Source organism: Bubalus bubalis, chromosome 11 (assembly GCF_019923935.1).
Source record: "Bubalus bubalis isolate 160015118507 breed Murrah chromosome 11, NDDB_SH_1, whole genome shotgun sequence".
NCBI classification, from domain to species: domain Eukaryota; kingdom Metazoa; phylum Chordata; class Mammalia; order Artiodactyla; family Bovidae; genus Bubalus; species Bubalus bubalis.
Genome location: NC_059167.1, coordinates 17136368 through 17156340, shown reverse-complemented (window position 1 = coordinate 17156340; position 19973 = coordinate 17136368). Strand labels below are relative to the sequence as shown.

Sequence of the window (19973 nt, the reverse complement as noted above, 5' to 3'; positions counted from 1 at the left end):
GAACAACCAGCTTAGCTGGAGAGAGTTTGAGAAGGGACGATGAGGAGAAAAGGATGCAGAAGAAGGCTTGGTGAACATCTTCAGGTCAGTTAACGGGCAATGGGAGCCCTTTAGAGGTTCCTCGGTGCTCCGTTTCTTTGTTCCGGGGTTAAGGAGCGAGCGAAGTGATTTTTTTTTTTTTTTCCTGGTCTATCTTTGAGGAACCTGAGGCTTAGGGAAGCAACGTCACCTGCCCAAGTCCACACAAAGTGTAAGATCGCACAGGCACGTCAGCCAAGGTTCGAGTCCGAAGAAGCCCACGCCACCTTCCGCTTTTTGACCCCCGGGAATGCAGGGGAGGAATGGCGCGGTGCCCTGTGTGGGGGGGTGTCCCAAGAGAGATGGGCGCCCAGTTTATCCGAACGCTCCGCGGAGAGATACGGGGAGGGTGGGACCCCGGGGCGGGGGCGATCTGTCGCCGAACGGTCTCAGGAGCCTTCGGGAGGCCCGGCCTGAGCCGCAACAGGCCCCCCCGTTCAGTCCGCCAGTGGTTCGGTCCGGACAGCCATCCGCCCCTCTCCCCGAGCAGCGGGTGCCGCGGCCCGCCCCGCTTCCGGTTGCTGCCGGGCCCGATATCCGGTGTCCGCCCGCCCTCGGCTCCGCCGCCGTGATGCTGTCCCGGTCCCGCTGTGCGTCCCGGGCGTTCAGCCGCTCGCTGTCCGCCTTCCAGAAGGTACGGTCCGACCGAGCCGAGACCCCCGGCGGCTGAGAAAGTCGCCGGCGGGCAGACAGGGGTGGCGTGGGGACGACAAGGGGCGTGGTGCCCCGGCCAGGCCGGGCACCAAGGGCACCGGGACGCGGAGGCCGCCGCCGCGGAGCTGGGCGGCCCGGAGCCGCTGTCGCCTCCGGGGGCGTCTTGTGGAGCCTAGTGGCCGGGGTCTTTCCCGCGGCCGCAGGCGCCGCGGCCCCTGCCCGACCCCACCCTCAGTCCGCGCGGTCCGAGGAGCCGCCCAGAACCGCGCCCGCCCGGGCACCAGACTCTCTTAGAGCTCGGGGGCGGGGGGCGCCGCGGAAGCCCCCGACTGGATCCGGGGGCCTCTTTTCTAATCTGTTAAAAAGCCAGTGGGTTATCACTCCGTGGGGGAAGGCTGAGATAGTCTGGCGGGCCCGGCGTCCCGCCCGCGTTCTTGCTGTAGCCTTTGCCTTTGGGAGGAGGCCCGAGGTTCACCTGTCACCAGTCCCGGGGGCAGCTTTAAGTCTGTACTTGAAAAAGCTGTTTCTTCCCTCACTTTTCGTCTCGGGTGACCGACATCTTCTTTCTCAACAGGGGAACTGCCCTCTAGTGAGACGTTCCCTGCCTGGTAAGTTCTGCCCTTTTGCCGTCCCCTAAAAATGCTCTCTCCTCCTCCTGGGCAGAGCCGCGTGTGAGGAAATCGGGTGCCTGTGTTTCTCCGCCTCGTGTTCAGAGAGAGAGAGAGAGAGAGAGGAGCGAAACAAAAGACTCTTATTTTTTTAAAAAAATTATTGATGTATTTGGCTGCACCGGGTCTTAGTTGAGGCACTTGGGAATCTAGTTCCCCGACCAGGGATGGAACGGGGATCGCCGCCCCCCATCCTCGCCACCCGCCACCCACCCTCCACGCCCCGCATTGGTTGGAAGTACTGAGTCCTAGCCACTGGAAGCCACCCCAAATGCTATTTAGTAACAGCTGCCGTTTGTTCATTTAGCACATAGTTACTCAGTATCTACTCAGTGTCAGGCACCTGTGCTGCTAGGCACTCACAAGGGATACAGCAGTGAAGGGGGGGCGGGGGGTGGAGTGGGTTTCTCACCCTCCGGAAGCTTACAACCTAGTTAGGGAAAGAAAGTATGTAAATTGCTCAACAAATGGACTCTCATGAATGCTGAAAAGGAAACAAATGAAGCTGGACACTGAAGCTGTGACCCAGAGGATGTGATAGGACAGGGGCCATCCAGATGAAGAGCAGGAGAAGGAAAGGGAATGACATGTATAAAGTCCTTGAGGAATGAAAGCGCTCATCAGTATTTTGGAACTAGCAAAAGAGGTGATTTGGCCAGAGCATTTTGGTTGAGGGAGAGAGTGGTATGAGATAGAAGATGGCCGAAAGATGAGTGGAAAGAATTCAGGTTTTTATCCCAATAATTTTTTATATGCCTGGCATAAATATTCGTTGAATGAGTTGATTTTCTTATGGGCATTCTGTGTGCCAAGTATTGTTTTGAGTGCTTTCTGTGCATTTTTTTCAGTTACTCATCAAGAAACAGTAAAATAAATATTCTCTATTTTACAAATGTATGACTCAAGGCTAAGAGAGGTTAAGTGCCTTGACCAAGGTCACTCTGCCAACTATTGGTCAAGCCGGGTCTGCTCCTCAGCCTGAACTCCTACCCAGTCATATTATCATTTACTCATGCTGCTGATGCTGCCAAGTCGCTTCAGTCGTGTCCGACTCTTAGTGACCTCATAGACGGCAGCCCACCAGGCTCCCCCATCCCTGGGATTCTCCAGGCAAGAACACTGGAGTGGGTTGCCATTTCCTCCTCCAATGCACGAAAGTGAAAAGTCAAAGTGAAGTCACTCAGTCATGTCCGACTCTTAGTGACCCCATGGACTGCAGCCTACCAGGCTCCTGCATCCATGGGATTTTCCAGGCAAGAGTACTGGAGTAGGGTGCCATTGCCTTCTCCAATCATTTACTCATAATGAATAGATTATTTGTTGAATTCTTACTACATGCCAGACAGTATGCTAGGTGGCAGGGATAGAGGTGGTCTCTACCCTCCAGGAGGGTACATAAGTACCCTTAATTACATAAGTACATAATTACATTGTGATTACTGTGAAAGAGAAGTAGGGGGTGGGATGATATAGCCAGGCTTGGGAGGGTGGAGAGTGAGGTGGCACTATCAGTAAAGGCTTCCCCAGAGAAGTGACATTTATGCCAAGTCTTGGAGAATATATAGGAGTTGGCCAAGAGAACGATATTCTAGGCAAAGGGAATGGCTTATGCAAAGTTTTCAGACAGGAAGAGACATGACCAGTCATAGAAATGGAAAAGAAGCTTGTCTGGAAGGGCTGGACAGGAATGTGTAAAGTTTTTGGACTTGATCCTTAGAGTCATGAGATCATAAGAACCTAGCACAGTGTTAGCTCATAGGGGACTCTCAGTAATAAACTCTTTACCTTGGAATTTTGAAAAATGTCAGTAAACATTTTCTCCATTTTATAGACTGGCAGGACAATGGGAAGAGACTTGTTCTTGGTTTTTGTGCTGTGGTTCAGGGCTTCTCCTTGGGCTAGTCACTTAACCTCCAAAAGCCCTCCTTATATATGAAATGAGAATAATGGCAATGGTCATTCCACTTGAGGGAGTGTTAGATGAAAATCAAAATGAGGTCATTATGTGAAAGCTTTTTATAAATTCTAAAGCACTGTATAAATGAAACTTGCTGTAGGATAAACTCTAAAGTGGAATTAGAGTTCCAAAAATCAGTATGGGCTGCTTGCTTGCTGCAAGCTCATACATGCTGTGTTTGGGATTTGTACTATAGTTGTTGGCTGTTGGACATAAAGAGGTGACTTACGTGACTGAAACCTCGAGGATGTTTGTGGGAAGCTGGGACAAGAGAGAATTGTCTTCCAGTTGGTATTTCCTATGCCCATGGTTCAACAAGAGTTGTTTTTGATCTGAAAAAAACAAGACACATGAAAGAATATAATCAGGTGAAGCAGATAGAGTAATTAGTTGTCTGTTGCGGCAGTGCGGTTATTTGTAATAAGGACAATTGGTGGAGCAGAAAGCAGCTCTCACCTTGTTAAGTGCGACCAGAATGGAAGGTCTCGGCAAGAGTGGGAAGGCAGTAAACGGAAAGGAGGTGTGATAGTTTGCTTGAGCAAGCTGAAGACCTAGGGCCTGAAGCAGCCTAGTCTTTGCTGTTGGGATTCAGGCAACAAGACTTCCAGCTCAGTGCATTTTAAGTAACCAGGGAAACAAACTCTGGCCAAACGTTCCACTGCTTCACTAGGCTGTGTGTAGTCACAGGATAAGCTATCATGTGTCTCCTTCAGGCTTCAGTTGTATTTGAAAACTTGGGAAGTAGAGGCATTCTATCATGAAAACATACAGGGATAATGAAAGTTTATGAATTTCGAGATAAATAAGATGATAGAATTCTCCCCTTTCTTCCTCAGACCCATTCCCCACAGTCTCACATACCCGTTGTTCTCTGCCATTACGATTACTATGGTGGAAAAGTTTAAGAGACAGGACTGTGTGATACAGATTATATTATTGCCTGCTGTTGATCCTGCTCTCTCTGAGTTAGGGGGTGAACAACTTCTTCTCCATTCCCAGCAGGTATCCTGTATGAGATAAAGAGTTGTTGGTTAAGAGTTGTTTTGTTTCTTGCAGGGATCTCCTTATGTCAGGGACCAGGTTACCCTGACAGCAGGAAGACTGTGTAAGTATCACTGGGGAGCACAGATATGTGGACCCGGGGTATTGAAGACACCAGTTTGACCATCTGCTTTCTTTCCTGTCTTTCAAGCCTAGTAATCAAGCTGGTTATATTGAGTCCCTCGACCTGACCTTGATGTTAATTTATGATACGAGCCTGAGCTTCAGCCCCATGTGAAGTATTGGACCAGGAGTGTGTCAGGACCAGGTGTTCAGATTATAGTGAAAGTGGAGCTGGAATCCTCTTTTTATGGGAATTGATAGAAGGGTGCTCCTAAATATTCTGGTTGGATACAAGTGAAGCTGAAGGACTGGAGGTTATGTTTATTGTGGAGGTTAAGAGCATCCTTTTGGTTGCATAGTTACACATTTTAGAAACAGTAAAAGCAAGAGACTAGTCATTTAAGTCCTGGGACTTTGACTAGTGTAGAGGGAATGAATGCTACTGTTGCATAATGCAAAATTTGGAGAGAGGCCACCCATGTGTGTTTCAGATTAACTTCTGCTTATGAATGTTGCTTAATGCTACTTTGCTTCCAAATATTTTCAGGGTGGTAGTAAGAGGATGCTCTTTAGTTTCCTGTTGAGCAGCCGTCAAGCTATTTTTCTCTATAGGTGGAATCTTCAAAATGAAGGGTCAGCAGATTGCTCCTTCTTCACTGTGCATTACACTGTCAATTTGACATTCATAAGTCTTTGAACTGTGTGTACCTTTTGATCTAGCAATCCCATTTCTAGGAATCTGTACTGAACTCCTAGTGTACCTGTGTTTCTCAGAATGGTCAAACAGCAATGGATTGGTTAGGCTATGCTATGTTATATGTTCATTCTATAAGTGGGAAAAAGCAGATTATAAAATTATTCCTTTTGTATTGTATGGTATAGTCCCATTGTAAATGTTCTTTTTGCTCTTTCTAAGTTTACTACTGTTAACATCTAATACTTTTGAAAATTAAAAATTATTTAGGGAGTGTCAAACTGTGTTTCTCATCTATAGTTTAAATGAAAATTAGAGCGACCACAAATCCTATGCAATAAATAAAACAAATAACTATTTGAAAGTAAATTATTTTAAAAACCCTTAAACTTTGAATGATGAGGATCACAGATTAGGGTATTACTCTAACCTAGTAACTGTTTTTGTATTGTATTTTGTCTTTTTTCTGTGAATAAGGTACCTGTTTTACTAAAAAACTTTTATTGTAAAACTATGGTTTTATGTTTTTATTTAATAGGTTACACATTTACATGGTTGAAAAGTAAAAAGAGTGTGCATGAGAAGATTTTATCCTGATCTCCTGTGCTACTACGTTCCTATTCCCAGAGATAGCCGATGTGCCAGGTTCTGGGTGTCCTCAGAGAGCAGTCTCTGCATTGACACATTACCCGTTAGTTCTTGCCCATGTACGTGTACCTATACATGGTTGGAAACTTTTATGCAGAACACTTTGTGTTCTATATTTTTTTTAATAACATATTTTCCCTTGATTTTACACAGAACTTAAAAATACCAAAGGCAACTTAAATCTGTTTCACTTTTTATTGTAAAGGTGCTCGTTGTAGAATATTCAGACAGTCCTGAAGTCCAAATCACTCTTCCAAAATGTGTGTATGTGACAGATAACCACAGATAACATATATATCAACGTTTTCCTGTCTCCAGTGGTAACCAGTGGTTCATGGCTTTATGCATACAAAGTCATATCATTCTCCAGGTTACATTATTTCAAGTTAGTGTCATATCAGAGAATACCTTGCTCTTTTGCGGTTCCTCTTGAATGAGTCCAGAGTGGACTGATGTGCTGCTTTCTGGCAGGAGAACAGGAGATTATGAGGTTTTCAGTGGGGTTTGTTTGTTTTGTTTTGTTTATTTTGCATATAACACCTTGTTTTACTTTCATCTTGCTGTCTTATCTAAATCTATAGTCACATAAACAGAAATTCTGTTTTACGAGGCAAAGTACCCTGAGGGCACACAGTTTTATCTTACATGGATTTAGTTAAGAAAAAACCTAATCAGGAAGCTGAGTCCTTTTGTGATTATGCAAAGGACCAGGACGCTGTCTTTTTCTTCAAAGATGCAAATGTAAGTCTGTTCTGGAAGAGCTGGCATTTCACTGCAGCGCATTTCACTCACCCAAGGGCCTCACTGTTTGAGGCAGCCAAGTAATCCAGGCTTTACTCTAGACCTGCTGAGTCAGGGTCTCTGGGAATGGGGCCTAGACAGGTATGCTTTGAAAAAGTTCCCCAGGTAACAGTGATGGCCACTCCTAGTCAAGAATCACTGGTTTAAAGGGAGGTGAAAGAATCTAAAAAGTGGGTATTTGTATAACAAACTCACTTTGCTGTACAGCAGAAACCTAACATTGTAAATCAACTATACTCCAATAAAAATTAATTAAAAATAAAGGGAAGGTGATTCTCATGCCTTATCTAGACTAAAATGTGAGTGATTCACCTGTTAAAGGAGTTTACTTTTATGTTTGTTTTGTAGCATTAACAGCAGTAATATCTTCAGCGTTCGCTTCTTTAGAACTACAGCTGTGTGCAGTAAGTACCTTCAGCTCCCTGCATTCTTGGGAATGGAATTTTAATGAGAAGAATAGCAATTGACTGAATTTAATGGCAGAAAAAAAAGGAGAAATATGGACTGCGTGATTTCCCCCCCCTCCCCTTTTTTCCTAGAGGATGATGTGATTACAGTCAAAACCCCAGCATTTGCAGAATCTGTCACAGAGGGGGATGTCAGGTGGGAGAAAGGTAAGATTTACTGCCTTCTCACTTGTTAAGTTTAAATACTTTTGAAAAGTCCCCTTTACTCCCCTCACCTCCATGATAATCAGTGGAACCTGTGGCTCCACTCTTCCTTACATGCAGTGTACTTTCCCCTGGCCTGTAGGAAGGGGGTCCTGTAACACCTGCCAAAGGGGATTTTGTGGCTAGTTTTCTTGTTACGCACTGCTCACCCCTAACAGGTAGCCTTTGACTGTCTTTTCAGCTGTTGGAGACACAGTTGCAGAAGATGAAGTGGTTTGTGAGATTGAAACTGACAAGGTAGGCTTGCCCTATTGGTGCCATCTTTTCATGGTCTCCCCTTGGTGTCTTAACCTAATGAAAGGAACAGGGACTTAGTTGTTGTTTGAAGATAATTGTTAGCTGCCTCAGTAAAATTGTTGGAATAGCTCAGTAAAAAGAAAAAAGAAAAGCATTTAACGTTTAATTTTAGATTGTTCTAGGTGTATGTACTATGTACTTTAGTATTGTAGCTTTTGTGTGTGTATACATGAACTGTTTCCAGTTGTTTTTTATGTATCACTTGGCAACACACTAACTGAATCTTGCTTTAATGTTTCTGAGAAAGGACAGACAAGGTGCATCTTCACAGTAGCATTGATTACTCTTATTCTGAAAGTGTGGCCTTGATGTTTATGCAGGGTCTTGTATATCTGTGTTGCATCTCTTGTGACTCATTTGCGATTCTATACAATTAATTTTCTAATGCTGAGTAAAAATTTGGACTCTTTCTCCATCTGTCTTCCTTTTGAAGACCTCTGTGCAGGTTCCGTCACCAGCAAATGGCGTGATTGAAGCTCTTTTGGTACCTGATGGGGGAAAAGTAGAAGGAGGCACTCCTCTTTTCACACTCAGGAAAACTGGCGGTAAAGAAGTTCTCCTGGTTGTCAAGGTCTCCAGTGTTCCCCCTTGGAATTGGGGCTGAGCATAATATACTAATTCCTTGATACATCAAGTACCATTTTGCATTCCCTCTACCTTTAGTGAGGCAGTAAGAGGAGAGAGATATATGTATAGTGTGAACTTTAAATGTCAAGTTTTAGAAGAAAAGGGTATTAAGAAAATAAACCTCACAGTAGTGTTCTTTTTGGTGCTGGACCTTTTCTTAAATAGGAAGGAAGAAGATTCTAGAGAGAGTGTTTTTTTTTCCTGTCCCCTTCCCCGACCCTGGCAGCAGAGTCACATGGGGGCTTTAAAAATAATACAAATGCCCCGATTCTGAGGCCAAGGGATTCTGATATATTAAATCTGGGGTTTTCAGATCCTGGTTATCTATCATAGTTTTTGTTATTGTCTTTAACACTCTCCAAGTGATTCTGATACATAGCCAGGGCTGGGAGCCACTATTCTAAAGTGAGAAGAAGCAGTGTTTCATCATGTCTATTGAGAATTTTGGAGTAGTTTTTTCACATCTGTTCTGTCACAACATTTTTTAGGGAGGGTTGAATTTTTCTTGGGAAGAAAGAAGAAATAAGGAAATGAATTTATATTGGATCTTATAGTCAGTGTATTAGAGATTAGGGAAGAAAACTTTTGATTCTTAGTTAAATGCTGTAACTACTAAAGTCTATTTCATGGTTAAGGTAGTTAAGCAGAAAGATTGTAGATGGCCTCATTATGTTTGATCAGGTTAAGATCAGAAGCCCAGAATGGAAAGAACATACAGTAGAAGACTAGGGAATAAGATTGATTCTTCTAGTTGGAGAATTTCATCTTCTGACCATTCCTTAAGAGGCTGTTCTTCTGATTTACATATAAACCCAGATGGTGATATCCAAATGGGTAAAATAAAAAAATATTTAAAGTTGTGAATTTCATTGCTTGACCACCTCATTGGTTTCTGAGAGGTATTCTAGATAAAATGCTTTGAACTCTTAAGTCAAAATGTGTCCTTGATTATTTAAGCGTTTATTTTTTAATAGTTGAGTTTACCACATGTGATGTTAAAATAGGAGACATAGGAGATAATCAGTATTACTGTAACTGGAAAGTTGTTGCTTTTATGTGTGTGTTTCAACATCTTAAATTGCTGGGGTTTTTTTGCTTTGAAGTCTTTTACCATTGACTTAGGTGCTTTGAAAGTACTGGCTGAATTTGATGACTAATAGATATTTATGCAATCAGGAAGGCAGGTGAATTCAGCCAGTTATCTTATGTAGGACATTTAGGAGTCCTGGGGAAAGAACATTGCCTTAAATCACTCTGTGTATCTCATAGCCTTACATGTATGGAAGGTACTCAGGAAGCATTTGTTAACTGATGAGAGAGCGAGCTTTTGCTGCTAAATTCTACTTAGTATCTGCAGTTTGGTTGCTTTCCATTCCACATAGTGCCAATGGCATCTATTTTTCTTGTTTTCCAGCTGCTCCTGCTAAGGCCACGCCAGCTGCAGCTCCTGCTGCCGCAGCCCCAAAAGCAGAACCCACAGTGTCTGCCGTTCCTCCTCCCCCTGCAGCCCCTATACCCACCCAGATGCCACCTGTGCCCTCGCCCTCACAGCCGCTCACTAGCAAACCAGGTAAGCCTCTGCCTCCCACTTGTCTTTCTATGGAGACCATCTCATCTAACGCCACATTCCCTCAGAGGGCAAAGTCTAAGACTAATTATGGCTCTGGACAGGTTTCATTGGCTGCATTGTAGAAGAAACTTTAGACTTTGTATCAGAAGACCTGAGTTTGCATCTCAGCTTTCTGTGTATAGCTGTGTGACCTTAGACTAGTTATTTAACTTCTCTGACCAGATTGTTCATTTGTGAAGTAGGAGTGATACTAATATATCTCAGCATACCTTGAAGCTTAAGTGACAAGTGCAGTGTGAAAGCACGGGCATATACTCGAGTAAATGTTTCTCATTGTCTGATGCAGTGTACCCGCTCTTCATTTACAGTGTCTGCTGTAAAACCCACCGCTGCCCCTCCAAGAGCTGAGGCAGGAGCTGGTATAGGTCTGCGTTCAGAGCATCGGGTAAGCCTCTAAGGACCACTTTCAAGAAAGAAGCCGAGGAGCAGTGTTGAGATTAATAAAATATGGGTATGCTCTGCCTGCCTTTGAGTGGCCTGCAGCTGATTCTCTTGGCCTGGCAAGGAAATTCATTTTAGGAAGTGACTTGTTCATTCACATGACCGTCAAATGAAAAGAGTAGAACTGGAGGTCTTCTGAACACTTGTCCACTGGTTTTTTCCCACTCTGTCATGCTACCATTGAAGTGCTGTGCATGAGAAAGGTGCATGCAGGGGATGGTAGCCTAGTAACGCTTCTCCTCCCTCCCACACTTCAGAGAGGTGGTTTAGCGAACTCTATTCCTGTTCTTCCGGGATGCTTAGCTGAGGGCTGCCCAGTGGCAGTCAGGGGCAGACATAAAACCTCAAGGAAGTATGGTCAAGAGTGTGGGTTCCTCTGCCTGAGAATACCTCATAAAAATACGATAGCCTGAAAAATGTGTTGCTTCTGAGTTTCCATTCCAGAAGTAGCTATTCTCATGCAAGTCTTTATCACCAGAAATTGCCTTGTCTATAATGACTCTTGGGCTGGCTAGCCCTACACCACACTCTTCCTTTCCATAAACTGGTTTTGGTTTATAAACCAAACCATTTCCTGGGCCTTTATTCTTCATCAGACTTCAGGGCACATTGGAGTGAATAGTTTTTATCTGTATTTCCTTGTTTTTGCTCAGAGGAGCAAGCCACCACAGGAAAGAGGAAGCCTGGATCTCTTCCTGTATTTAGATACTACAGTCCTTAATTATCCCCTCCCAGCAAGCCCAGTGCTCCTGCAGACTAAGTGGGAGGGCTAGGCCCAAAGACACCAGGTTGTCAATACTTGGCCCACTCTCCCTTTCAGGAGAAGATGAACAGGATGCGGCAGCGCATCGCCCAGCGTCTGAAGGAGGCCCAGAACACCTGCGCGATGCTCACCACTTTCAATGAGATTGACATGAGGTGAGAGCTCTAGTCCTCCTCCTCCCTGTGCTCTTTTTCTTGCAGAACACTTGAACTTGCCCAAAACTAACTTAACAGGAAAGAAGGACTTCTTTGCACTGTTTCTTGACTTACACAGAGTGACCCACTGGTTTCATTCTCTGATTGACTTTCCTAATACTATGCCTGCCTCCTCTGTGACTTAAAAAACTTAGCCTTGTGGATTTATACCTGAATCTTGTGATTTCTGATAAATGAGGCTGGTAATAGTCTTAAAGTCTAATGACCACTGTTAACAAGTAGAGATAGGGGAGTCAGGCCAACAAGGCTCCCCTTCAGGATGGAGAATCATTTGATAGCACGCCCAGAGTCAGGGGGTCATACCCTGCTTCCTTCTCACTGTAACTGCTCCTTATGTGTGTTCCTAAGCGACTCAGGATTGAGTGGGTAGAAAGGCATAGGCTTTTCATATCTTTCACCTTTCTCAACTTCAGTAATGAAATGGGAAGCAAGTTTTGCTTTTAAAGGTAAAAACCTCAGAATATTAACCAAAGGTGCTGATTCAGTAAGCCCATCTCTATAGTGAGCTAATTGTTGACTCACTTTTCTTCTGCACAACTTTGTTTACAGGTGTAGGGAAGAGATTGTAGTTAACAGACGGTTTTTGAGTGCTTGTCCACAAGATATTACGCTATATTTTGGTGGGATGCAAAGATGAGTGATAAAGAACCCTTAGCCTGGAGCTACCATCTTGTTGGATAAATGCAAAATACAATCTAGAAAAACAAGTATCTAGAAAAATACAAAAAGTGTGAGGTGGAGGAGAGAATGAGATTGTTTGTTTTTGAGGTGGAGGTAGGAGTCAGAAAAGGGTTCCTGGAGAAAAGATATTTAAGGGGCATTAACAATTCACATTTTGATGTAATGGAGGAAGGTCATTCCAGAAGATGTTAACAGTATGGACCTGGCACAGATAGGAAAGGACAGGACACACCTGAGAAACAATCACTGTGAGGAAGATGTGTAGGAAAGAATGGTAAAGAAAGTTGCATCCATATTTCAGAATGTTTTAAGGGCCAGGGTAAGAGTTCATATCTAATACAGGAAGTAAAGTCATCAAGTCTTTAGGCCATCTCTTGGCTTCTTTTTATCCCAAGTGCTTAGTCTGCTAATCTGCATTTCACTAGGGTAAATGGTTTCCTTTGGAAAGGGTCTGAAAAATGTAGAGAGGGAGATGGTTTAGTGACAGCATGCTGTAGCATTGCTCAGAGTAGGGTTCTGTGGTCCATTTCACTGGATGTCATCCATTCTTTTGTGAAGCTTCCCCAAAAGACTAGATGTCATCCAAGCCAAAGATTTCTCTTGTATCCATAGGATGTAGGGAAGGACCTTGACTAATGAATCACAAAGGCTGCAGCTTATGTTTCAGTGCATTAGGGCCAAATTGTACACGAATTGGATTTTGAAATTCTACCCAATTCCTTAAGACAAAACATGTAAATATTTGTGGCCTTGAAAGATGCAGTTGGCCCAACAGCTTTGATTGGAAAGTAAGTACAGTAGTTGGATCTCCTTTCAGCAGCTAATCGAGGTGTCACTTAATGATGGCCTGGGGTCCCTCTGCAGTCAGTAATCTGGTTTAGATTGAGTGCCCTTTGGGTCTTGTGCTGATCAGCTAACCCATAAGGGGCCTTTCTGAGACCTCCTCCTCTCCCCTGTTGTCCCAGCCTCTGCCTCCAAGGACAGAACTCTGAAATAGAAACTACTTAATGACCAGACAATAGCATTTGGGCAGTTTTGAGAGCAGAGATGTTTATCGCTTCTCTTTCCCTCTTCTGCAGCTCTTGTGTCTTGGGAACCAGTAATGTCTTTAGGGTGGTAATCCTAGCACTAAATGTAGTTAGACTCAGGAAAACAAACATTTTAAACCCAATCAGTCCCCCTAGGAAAACTTCCGTTTTAAAAAGCAAGAGGTCTAAAGAGGGGAGTTAAAGTTATACCATCTTATCTTTCGTGCTAATGTCAGATTAAGCCATTAGAGGGAGAAAGAGAAAACTGAGCATTTGGGCCTGAGATAAAGTTAAATTCAATTTCCATCATGCAACTGTCTTCCCATAAATACGGAGATTTCTGCAGCAAAATGATGGGAAAGCCATTTCCCTCTAACTCCAGTACATGTGTTGTATGTTCGTGAAAAACCAGCCCCAAAAGAACAAAGACTGGTCACACTGCAAAGGTTTCCCAGTAGCCTTGCTGCTTATACTTTAAAAAGCTTAGGTCCACACATGTTTCTAATTACCAAGGAAACTATGTCCATTAAATTAATTTTAAGGGCAAGAACTGTGTATTATCTATGTCTTGGTGTCTTGCATTGACCACCATGTGTGGTGGGTGTTAGTGCCCATTTGAAGGAACCAAGCAGATGGAACTGCTCACTCTGGGGAGATGCATGAATACACTGACTTCCTCATGAGCCTAACACAACACTGGATTGTATCCATCCATAGGTAGTCAAGACTGCTTTTGCTCACATGAAACCTGTGCACCTGTGTGGTTTGGGGTTTTATTTGTTTTCATTTGTTATGAATGTCACAAGAAAGTCATAATTAGGTTTGGTGGTATTTTGAAAATAAACAAATATTTAATGAAAAAGTTAGTCGCTCAGTCATGTCCAACTCTTTGTGACCCCAAGGACTGTAGCTTGCCAATCTCCTCAGTCCATGGACTTCTCCAGGCAAGAATACTGAAGTGGGTTGCCATGCCCTTATCCAGGGGATCTTCTCAACCAAAGGATTGAACTTGGGTATCCTGAATTGCAGGCAGATTCTTTACCATCTGAACCACCAGGGAAGCCTGTTTAATAAACAGAATGGTGCTTATTTTATGGACTTTATGCTTTTAAGAAAAAAAAAAAAAACCAAAACTATTTTCAGAGTAGATAGCTCATGAATTCAGTGTAGCTAGAAGTCACTTTCTTGTCCAGGGTGAAGCTGTTGATGTGCTCTATGAACTCATTCATTTTGTCTGTCACAAAATCTCTGACTTCTGGAGCATTAAAACATCCTTACATAGAGTGGATCTGATTCCCTTGGATCCAGGTTTTTAAAGGAATGAAGTAATTGTGTTAACCTCTAGTGGACTATTTCAAAACTTGAACTTAGATGGTCCAGAATAAGGGAAAACTTTACCCAGTTGTATGCCTGGAGTTAGAAACTAGTGTGAAAGTCAGAATTGAGGCTTCTTTTGTGGTCAGTTTGTTTTGTAATGTGTTCTTGCAGTAATATCCAGGAGATGCGGGCTCGGCACAAAGATGCTTTTCTGAAGAAACATAACCTCAAACTAGGCTTCATGTCAGCATTTGTGAAGGCCTCAGCCTTTGCCTTGCAGGAGCAGCCTGTGGTAAATGCAGGTGAGTTTGTCGTGGCCAGAATCAACAGAGGTCCTGGAGGTATGTGTGTAAATACAGAAATTCTCCCCCACTCTCAAGACACAAAGACAATGGTCCTCCAACTGAGGCTTCTTATTTCAGATGTATGAGTACTTGAGTACCTTTCTTAGGGATTTCTGGACTGACCTTCCTGAATGGGCATCAAGAGTGCTTCCTCCCCACCAGCTGGACAGAACAGGTTCCCTTCCCAGTGCAGAGCTTGGCAGCTGCTCTGGCGACAGGCAGTTCTGAGCCAGTCCATTTCTCCAAGTTTCTCATGTCAGTGTGGAAACTCATGTTGCGGCTGGTGCCCACCCTCCCACAAGCCCTGTTATCTTGGGACCTGACTTCTATACTTGGCATAGCTCCAGGGTGACCTTTGATTTCTGGTCAGTGGACTTCATTGGAAGGCCTTGGGTTTGGCCCCTCTTTTGTGGGCTTGATGCTCATTTTCCTTACTTTTTCCTCACCTACATCGTTGAAATGTTGACTTAACAAGCAGTTCTCTTCTCCACTGAGACAATTCTCTGTGTCCTTGGAAGATTAGAGAACATTGGGTACTTTTGCAACCCTTAGTGTTCAGGGTCCCGAAAGGTCTAGAAATAGAAGTCCTAATCCCTTCTACCAAGTGGTGCGCCCTCAGGTAGGGGAAGGGCTTCGTTTCATCCAAATGTGAAACCTCTGTACTTCTTCCATTCTTACGCTTCCTGATGACTCTTTCCATCTCTTCTGCCTGCCCATACATGCAGGCATTTCTCAGAGTTCCCTTGGCCTCTTTCTCACTTTATATGCTTTTCCGGGGTGTCTTATCTACAAAACAACATAGAATTCCTATGGAAAAGATTCTCAAGCCTGTATTTTCTCATGAGCACCAGACCTAAATTCTTAGCTATTGGTTTGCTCTCTTAGGCTAGCATATTAAAGACAGACCACACCGCTTCCTACTGAGTCTTCTGGAAAGAGGCTTCCCTCGCTCCTTGTTGCGAGTCAGCAGCAGAATGGGCAACATCCCCCCACTTCCACTTCCTTTACTAACTTGCCCTTTCTGGGGGGCACTTTTAAACCTGCCATTAGCTGAGAGAGGGCTGGAGTAGAGCTGGTGAACGAGAACTTGGGCACACACTTACCCTGTGTTAGCCCGTGTACCGATCCTTCTCAGGGCTGCCGAGGAGACGGATGCTCCTGTGCTTAGTCAGGACACTTGGGAGAAGTTAAGCTTGGTTAGAGTGGGAGTAAGAGGGGTGCCAGCTGCCACTTGTAATGCAGCGGTTTTTGTGCTGGCTGGTCAGTCCACACCGTATGAAGCATCTCGGACTTTTACTCTATTAATGCAAATGTTCCCTCACTAGCCTTGGCCTGGGGAGTTGTATGTAACGTGTGTCTTCTCTCTCATAGTGATTGACGACGCAACCAAAGAGGTGGTGTATAGGGATTATATTGACATCAGCGTTGCGGTGGCCACCCCTCGGGTATGTTGGAGCAAGAAGTGGGGAGCTCTGGTCTTTGACTCTTACCCATTTGAAGAAGCAGACCTCTTGAGAGACTTTTTTCTGTACTTTCGTTTTTCTAGAAGGGAGTTGTTTGAAGAATAAACCTGTTTTTGACCATACCACATTCTTCTAGCTTTTGCAAGTCTAAATATTTTAGAGTACGTTAATCACGTTGAGTAAGATACTCTGGGGCGGGGAGACCTTTGGCTTGAATCAAGAGAATTGTAACTATAATGGGTACTATTAATTTACACCTGAAAAGAACTTTTTACTCTCATCAGGGTCTGGTTGTTCCCGTCATCAGGAATGTGGAAACAATGAATTATGCCGATATTGAGCGAACCATCAGTGAACTGGGAGAGAAGGTAAAATGGAAGGGTGTGTGTGAGCTGCAGGGCAGGTCAGGGAAGAGAGCCTGGGGAGGCTGGGCCAGTGAGCGGTGCTCAGGGAGCTAGAGCCTCTCCCTTTGTTGTGAAAGGAGGACATGGCCCCTGAGAACGGCAGTCACGTGCGAGAGCTGAAGTACGGCTCTGGTGGAGCTTATGGTGCTCTTGTGAGTGAAGATCTCATCTCATCCAGTTAAACCTGCTCGGAAAAGGAAAGGTCCCGGAGTCCTTTCCTCCGGCCTGTAACTAGTCACAGGCATCTATCTCAGTTAAAGCTAGAACTTGGACCGTTGATCTCAGATGTGAGCCTTCTGGACTTCCTTTAGGTGGAGGAAGCTGAGTTGACATTACCTTTCAATTATAAAATCTGTTTTTAGGCCCGGAAGAATGAACTTGCCATTGAAGATATGGATGGTGGTACTTTTACCATCAGCAATGGAGGTGTTTTTGGCTCGCTCTTTGGAACACCCATCATCAACCCCCCTCAGTCTGCCATCCTGGGCATGCATGCCATCGTTGATAGACCAGTGGTCATGGGAGGCAAGGTAGGAACCATCACCATTAATGTCCCAGCAGCTACATGATGAGGTGAGGGAAGTCTTAACTAAATGCTCCTTAAAGATTCGCTGTAATTTCAGGCATAAGTTGAATCTCTTCATTTCTAATTAATAGCTAAGGCATTGGTTCTCAATTGTGTGTGGAACAGCAGCACCTGGGAACTTGTTGGAAATGCAAACTCTTGGCCCCTTCCCAGACCTAGTAAAGCAGAGAGTACAGATGGTTCTGAGGCACGTGAAGGTTTGAGCACCATGGAGCTGAGAAAGCTTGCTCCTTCATCTGGGACTAGTCCGCAGGCTTCCTTCCCTAGGTAGTGTGGGGGTCCGTCGAAGGCGTGGTCCTTGCCTCGGGAAGTGGAGGGCAGCAGTGCAGAGCCACCGCCAGCCTGCCCGCTTGTCGTGACGAGGCTTTGAGCTTTCCTGGGAATCAGGGAATGAGGCCAGAGGGTCTTGAGCTGGCCCCGCGAGCTATGCTGGTAGGAAAATATTTTCTGGGACCCCTGTGTTTAGAACCTGTTGAAGTCCCTAACTCCTTGAATCCCAAAATTGTAGATATCTGCTGAAAATGCTCATATACCCAACCTTGCATAGAGTTTCAGAGAATTTGTGGACCCCAAGTTAAAAAAAATTATTATATCTTTAAAGAAAAAACTGCAGGTGGCCAAAGTTGAAGAGGAACTTTTCCTTGTAGATGGCAGACAAGTGAGAGGGCAGAGCATGGTTTTTATTTAAAGACAGTTGTAAGGAGACTCCTGTTTTCTTGGGTTAAGCTTTTTGTTTTTGAGTATGTGAGTTTTGCACTCAGGGTCTGGCTTGGTCTTTGAACACATTGTATCTAGAACCAACAAAGCAAAGTAGGAAAGTCTCTGGACCTGGGGACTTACCTGTGGGCTGTGCTTAGTCATCTTCCCCCTTCATTAGGGCTTTCTCTGCCCCACTGCAAACCTGTTGACCTCTCTTCTCTGTAGGTGGAGGTGCGGCCCATGATGTACGTGGCCCTGACGTATGATCACCGGCTGATTGACGGCAGAGAGGCTGTGACTTTCCTCCGCAAAATCAAGGCAGCGGTAGAGGATCCCAGAGTCCTCCTACTGGACCTTTAGGAGGAAGCCTTGTGCCCTACACATCAACCATGCAGGAACTGAAAACCGGTCTTCTCCCTGTCCCCTCACAGGCCCCAGGTTAGCCTGGTGACAGGCACAGGCTGTTGGCCTCAAGCAAGGAAACGAGGGCACTATGTAACCAGCAGTCGCAGGTCTCTCTTGGTGTTCCTGCCAGGCTCTCTCCCTCTCTGCACCCTCTCCTACGCGCAAATATCTGATTTCCTTAGGCTTGAGGGAGAGAGAGAGCCTTAATGGATGCTCCTTATTATTCCTGCCTTTCCTCCCATTAGCCCTCCACAGAGATGATTTCGCTTTCTTCCTGTCCAGTACACTATAGGGAACCTGCCGGGGACCATGTGATTAAGTTTCTATCTTTTGAACGTCTGTTCTCCAGAGACGCCTAGGAGGGTGCTCTGCCTCCCAGGCTCGGAGTAGCCTCTGTCCTGGCTGTGCACGTCCTCACTCCATTCCACCCGTGTGGAGGTACCACAGGCCACGGGGTGCTGCTTTGCTTAAGTGGCACCTGCATTCTCAGCTGTCATTGTCTAAAAGCTGCCTCTTCTACGCCTTCCAGGAAGCACATGCTGGGGGATCTGGAGGGGCAGAGCCGGGGAGTCGGCAGCGTTGAGGTGGGAGAGGGCAGATTCTGAGGTCATGTGTTATTAACGAGACTGGAGCAGAGCCCAGGCCTGCCCTCACACTCTCCGTCATAACTCTGCACCACGAAGACCCATTTTGGCCCAAGCACACACAGCTGTGGTGGTGCCGACCTTTCCCGGCTGCTAGGAGCAGTTTCTCCCATCTTGTCCTCACTTAGATGCTAGCACTTCTTGGTAGGGAGACAGAGCGTGTCCCAACCTCAGGCTCGCACGACTCCTGGTAGAGATTGGCGTGAAGGTGACTTCCTGTGGACTGGCTCGGATTATCTCGAGCTTTTAAATTCCGTTGGTATAAACCTGTGGGTTGCAGAGGTGGTTCTGTTCCTTCCTGTGTCAGTGCCCTTCGGGAGTGGAGCCTTGGCTCTTCCTCCATAGAACACAGGTCTGGTGCAGGATGGATTGTGGTGGAAACCAGCCCAAGATGCTTGTACACAGTTGGGAAAAAGGCCAGTGTCACCTCGGAGGTACTGCCTTGGGTCTGGGCACCGACATTGGAATTCTTCAGAGCATGGTTAAATGCACACATCTTGTCAGGAGAGTTACTGGGCTTCATCACATTGTATCCAACTGCATCCAGGCCTGAGGCTGCTGACCCTTGACAACCCGGAGCCACTTACTTAGTGTGGAATGACCATTTATATCTTGAGTGAAGAAGCAAGGCCTGGGGGTTGAGGGGGGAGGGGTGGGACCCAGTACTGAGTGCCTGCAGCAGCTACTACGTCTCACTATTCAGAACGTAACTAAAATATTTAAAAACTGATTTTAAATGCAAATTAAAGGGCAAATGTTCGCAAACAGTGTTTCTGCTTCTGTAGTTCTTTTGAGGTTGTACTGATGAAGAAAAACTTGTCCCCCCCTGCTTGAGGCCCCTTCAAATGCCAACATTTACATTTTGGTGGGGCCCCATGTTATTTCTGGGGTGGACTGGGGAGAGTATTGGAGCGACTCATAATTTCATATTTTGCAGTTGATGGCCATGTGGGTACCCAGATGCTCAAGGTTAGTCAGAACAGATGAGGGTAGGTCCTCCTCGGGGCAGTGGTCTGTGAGGGCCAGCGGATGGGGCTGAGAGCTGATCTGTGTGGCGTACGTGTGACAGTGCTTGGTAGTGTCCAGGCTGAAGCAGCCTGGCTGTTGCCCGCGCAGTCCCCGCCTGCTGACCTTGCTCACAGTGGTACCATCTT

General features: G+C 45.3%; 1 protein-coding gene across 1 annotated transcript; it reads left to right on the top strand.

Annotated features, from left to right (window-relative positions):
* The first annotated feature begins 574 nt into the window (after positions 1–574).
* DLST (dihydrolipoamide S-succinyltransferase) lies at positions 575–19584 on the top strand. The gene is made up of 15 exons (XM_006053876.4): positions 575–712; positions 1307–1340; positions 4414–4462; positions 6953–7008; positions 7144–7218; positions 7457–7512; positions 8006–8117; positions 9614–9769; positions 10138–10214; positions 11091–11188; positions 14446–14576; positions 15990–16063; positions 16366–16449; positions 16848–17015; positions 17996–19584. The coding sequence occupies exons 1-15, from the start codon at positions 650–652 to the stop codon at positions 18128–18130; spliced, it is 1368 nt and encodes a 455-aa protein (XP_006053938.2). The 5' UTR covers positions 575–649; the 3' UTR covers positions 18131–19584.
* Positions 19585–19973: the final 389 nt, after the last annotated feature.

What these genes read in the sequence shown, in the direction of transcription:
- DLST (XM_006053876.4), top strand. Translation starts at nt 650, where the DNA reads ATGCTGTCCCGGTCCCGCTGTGCGTCCCGGGCGTTCAGCCGCTCGCTG. An exon ending in GCAGCCTGTGGTAAATGCAG is followed by an intron (nt 14,577 to 15,989) that starts GTGAGTTTGTCG and finishes TCTCTCTCATAG; the next exon opens with TGATTGACGACGCAACCAAA. An exon ending in TTGCGGTGGCCACCCCTCGG is followed by an intron (nt 16,064 to 16,365) that starts GTATGTTGGAGC and finishes TACTCTCATCAG; the next exon opens with GGTCTGGTTGTTCCCGTCAT.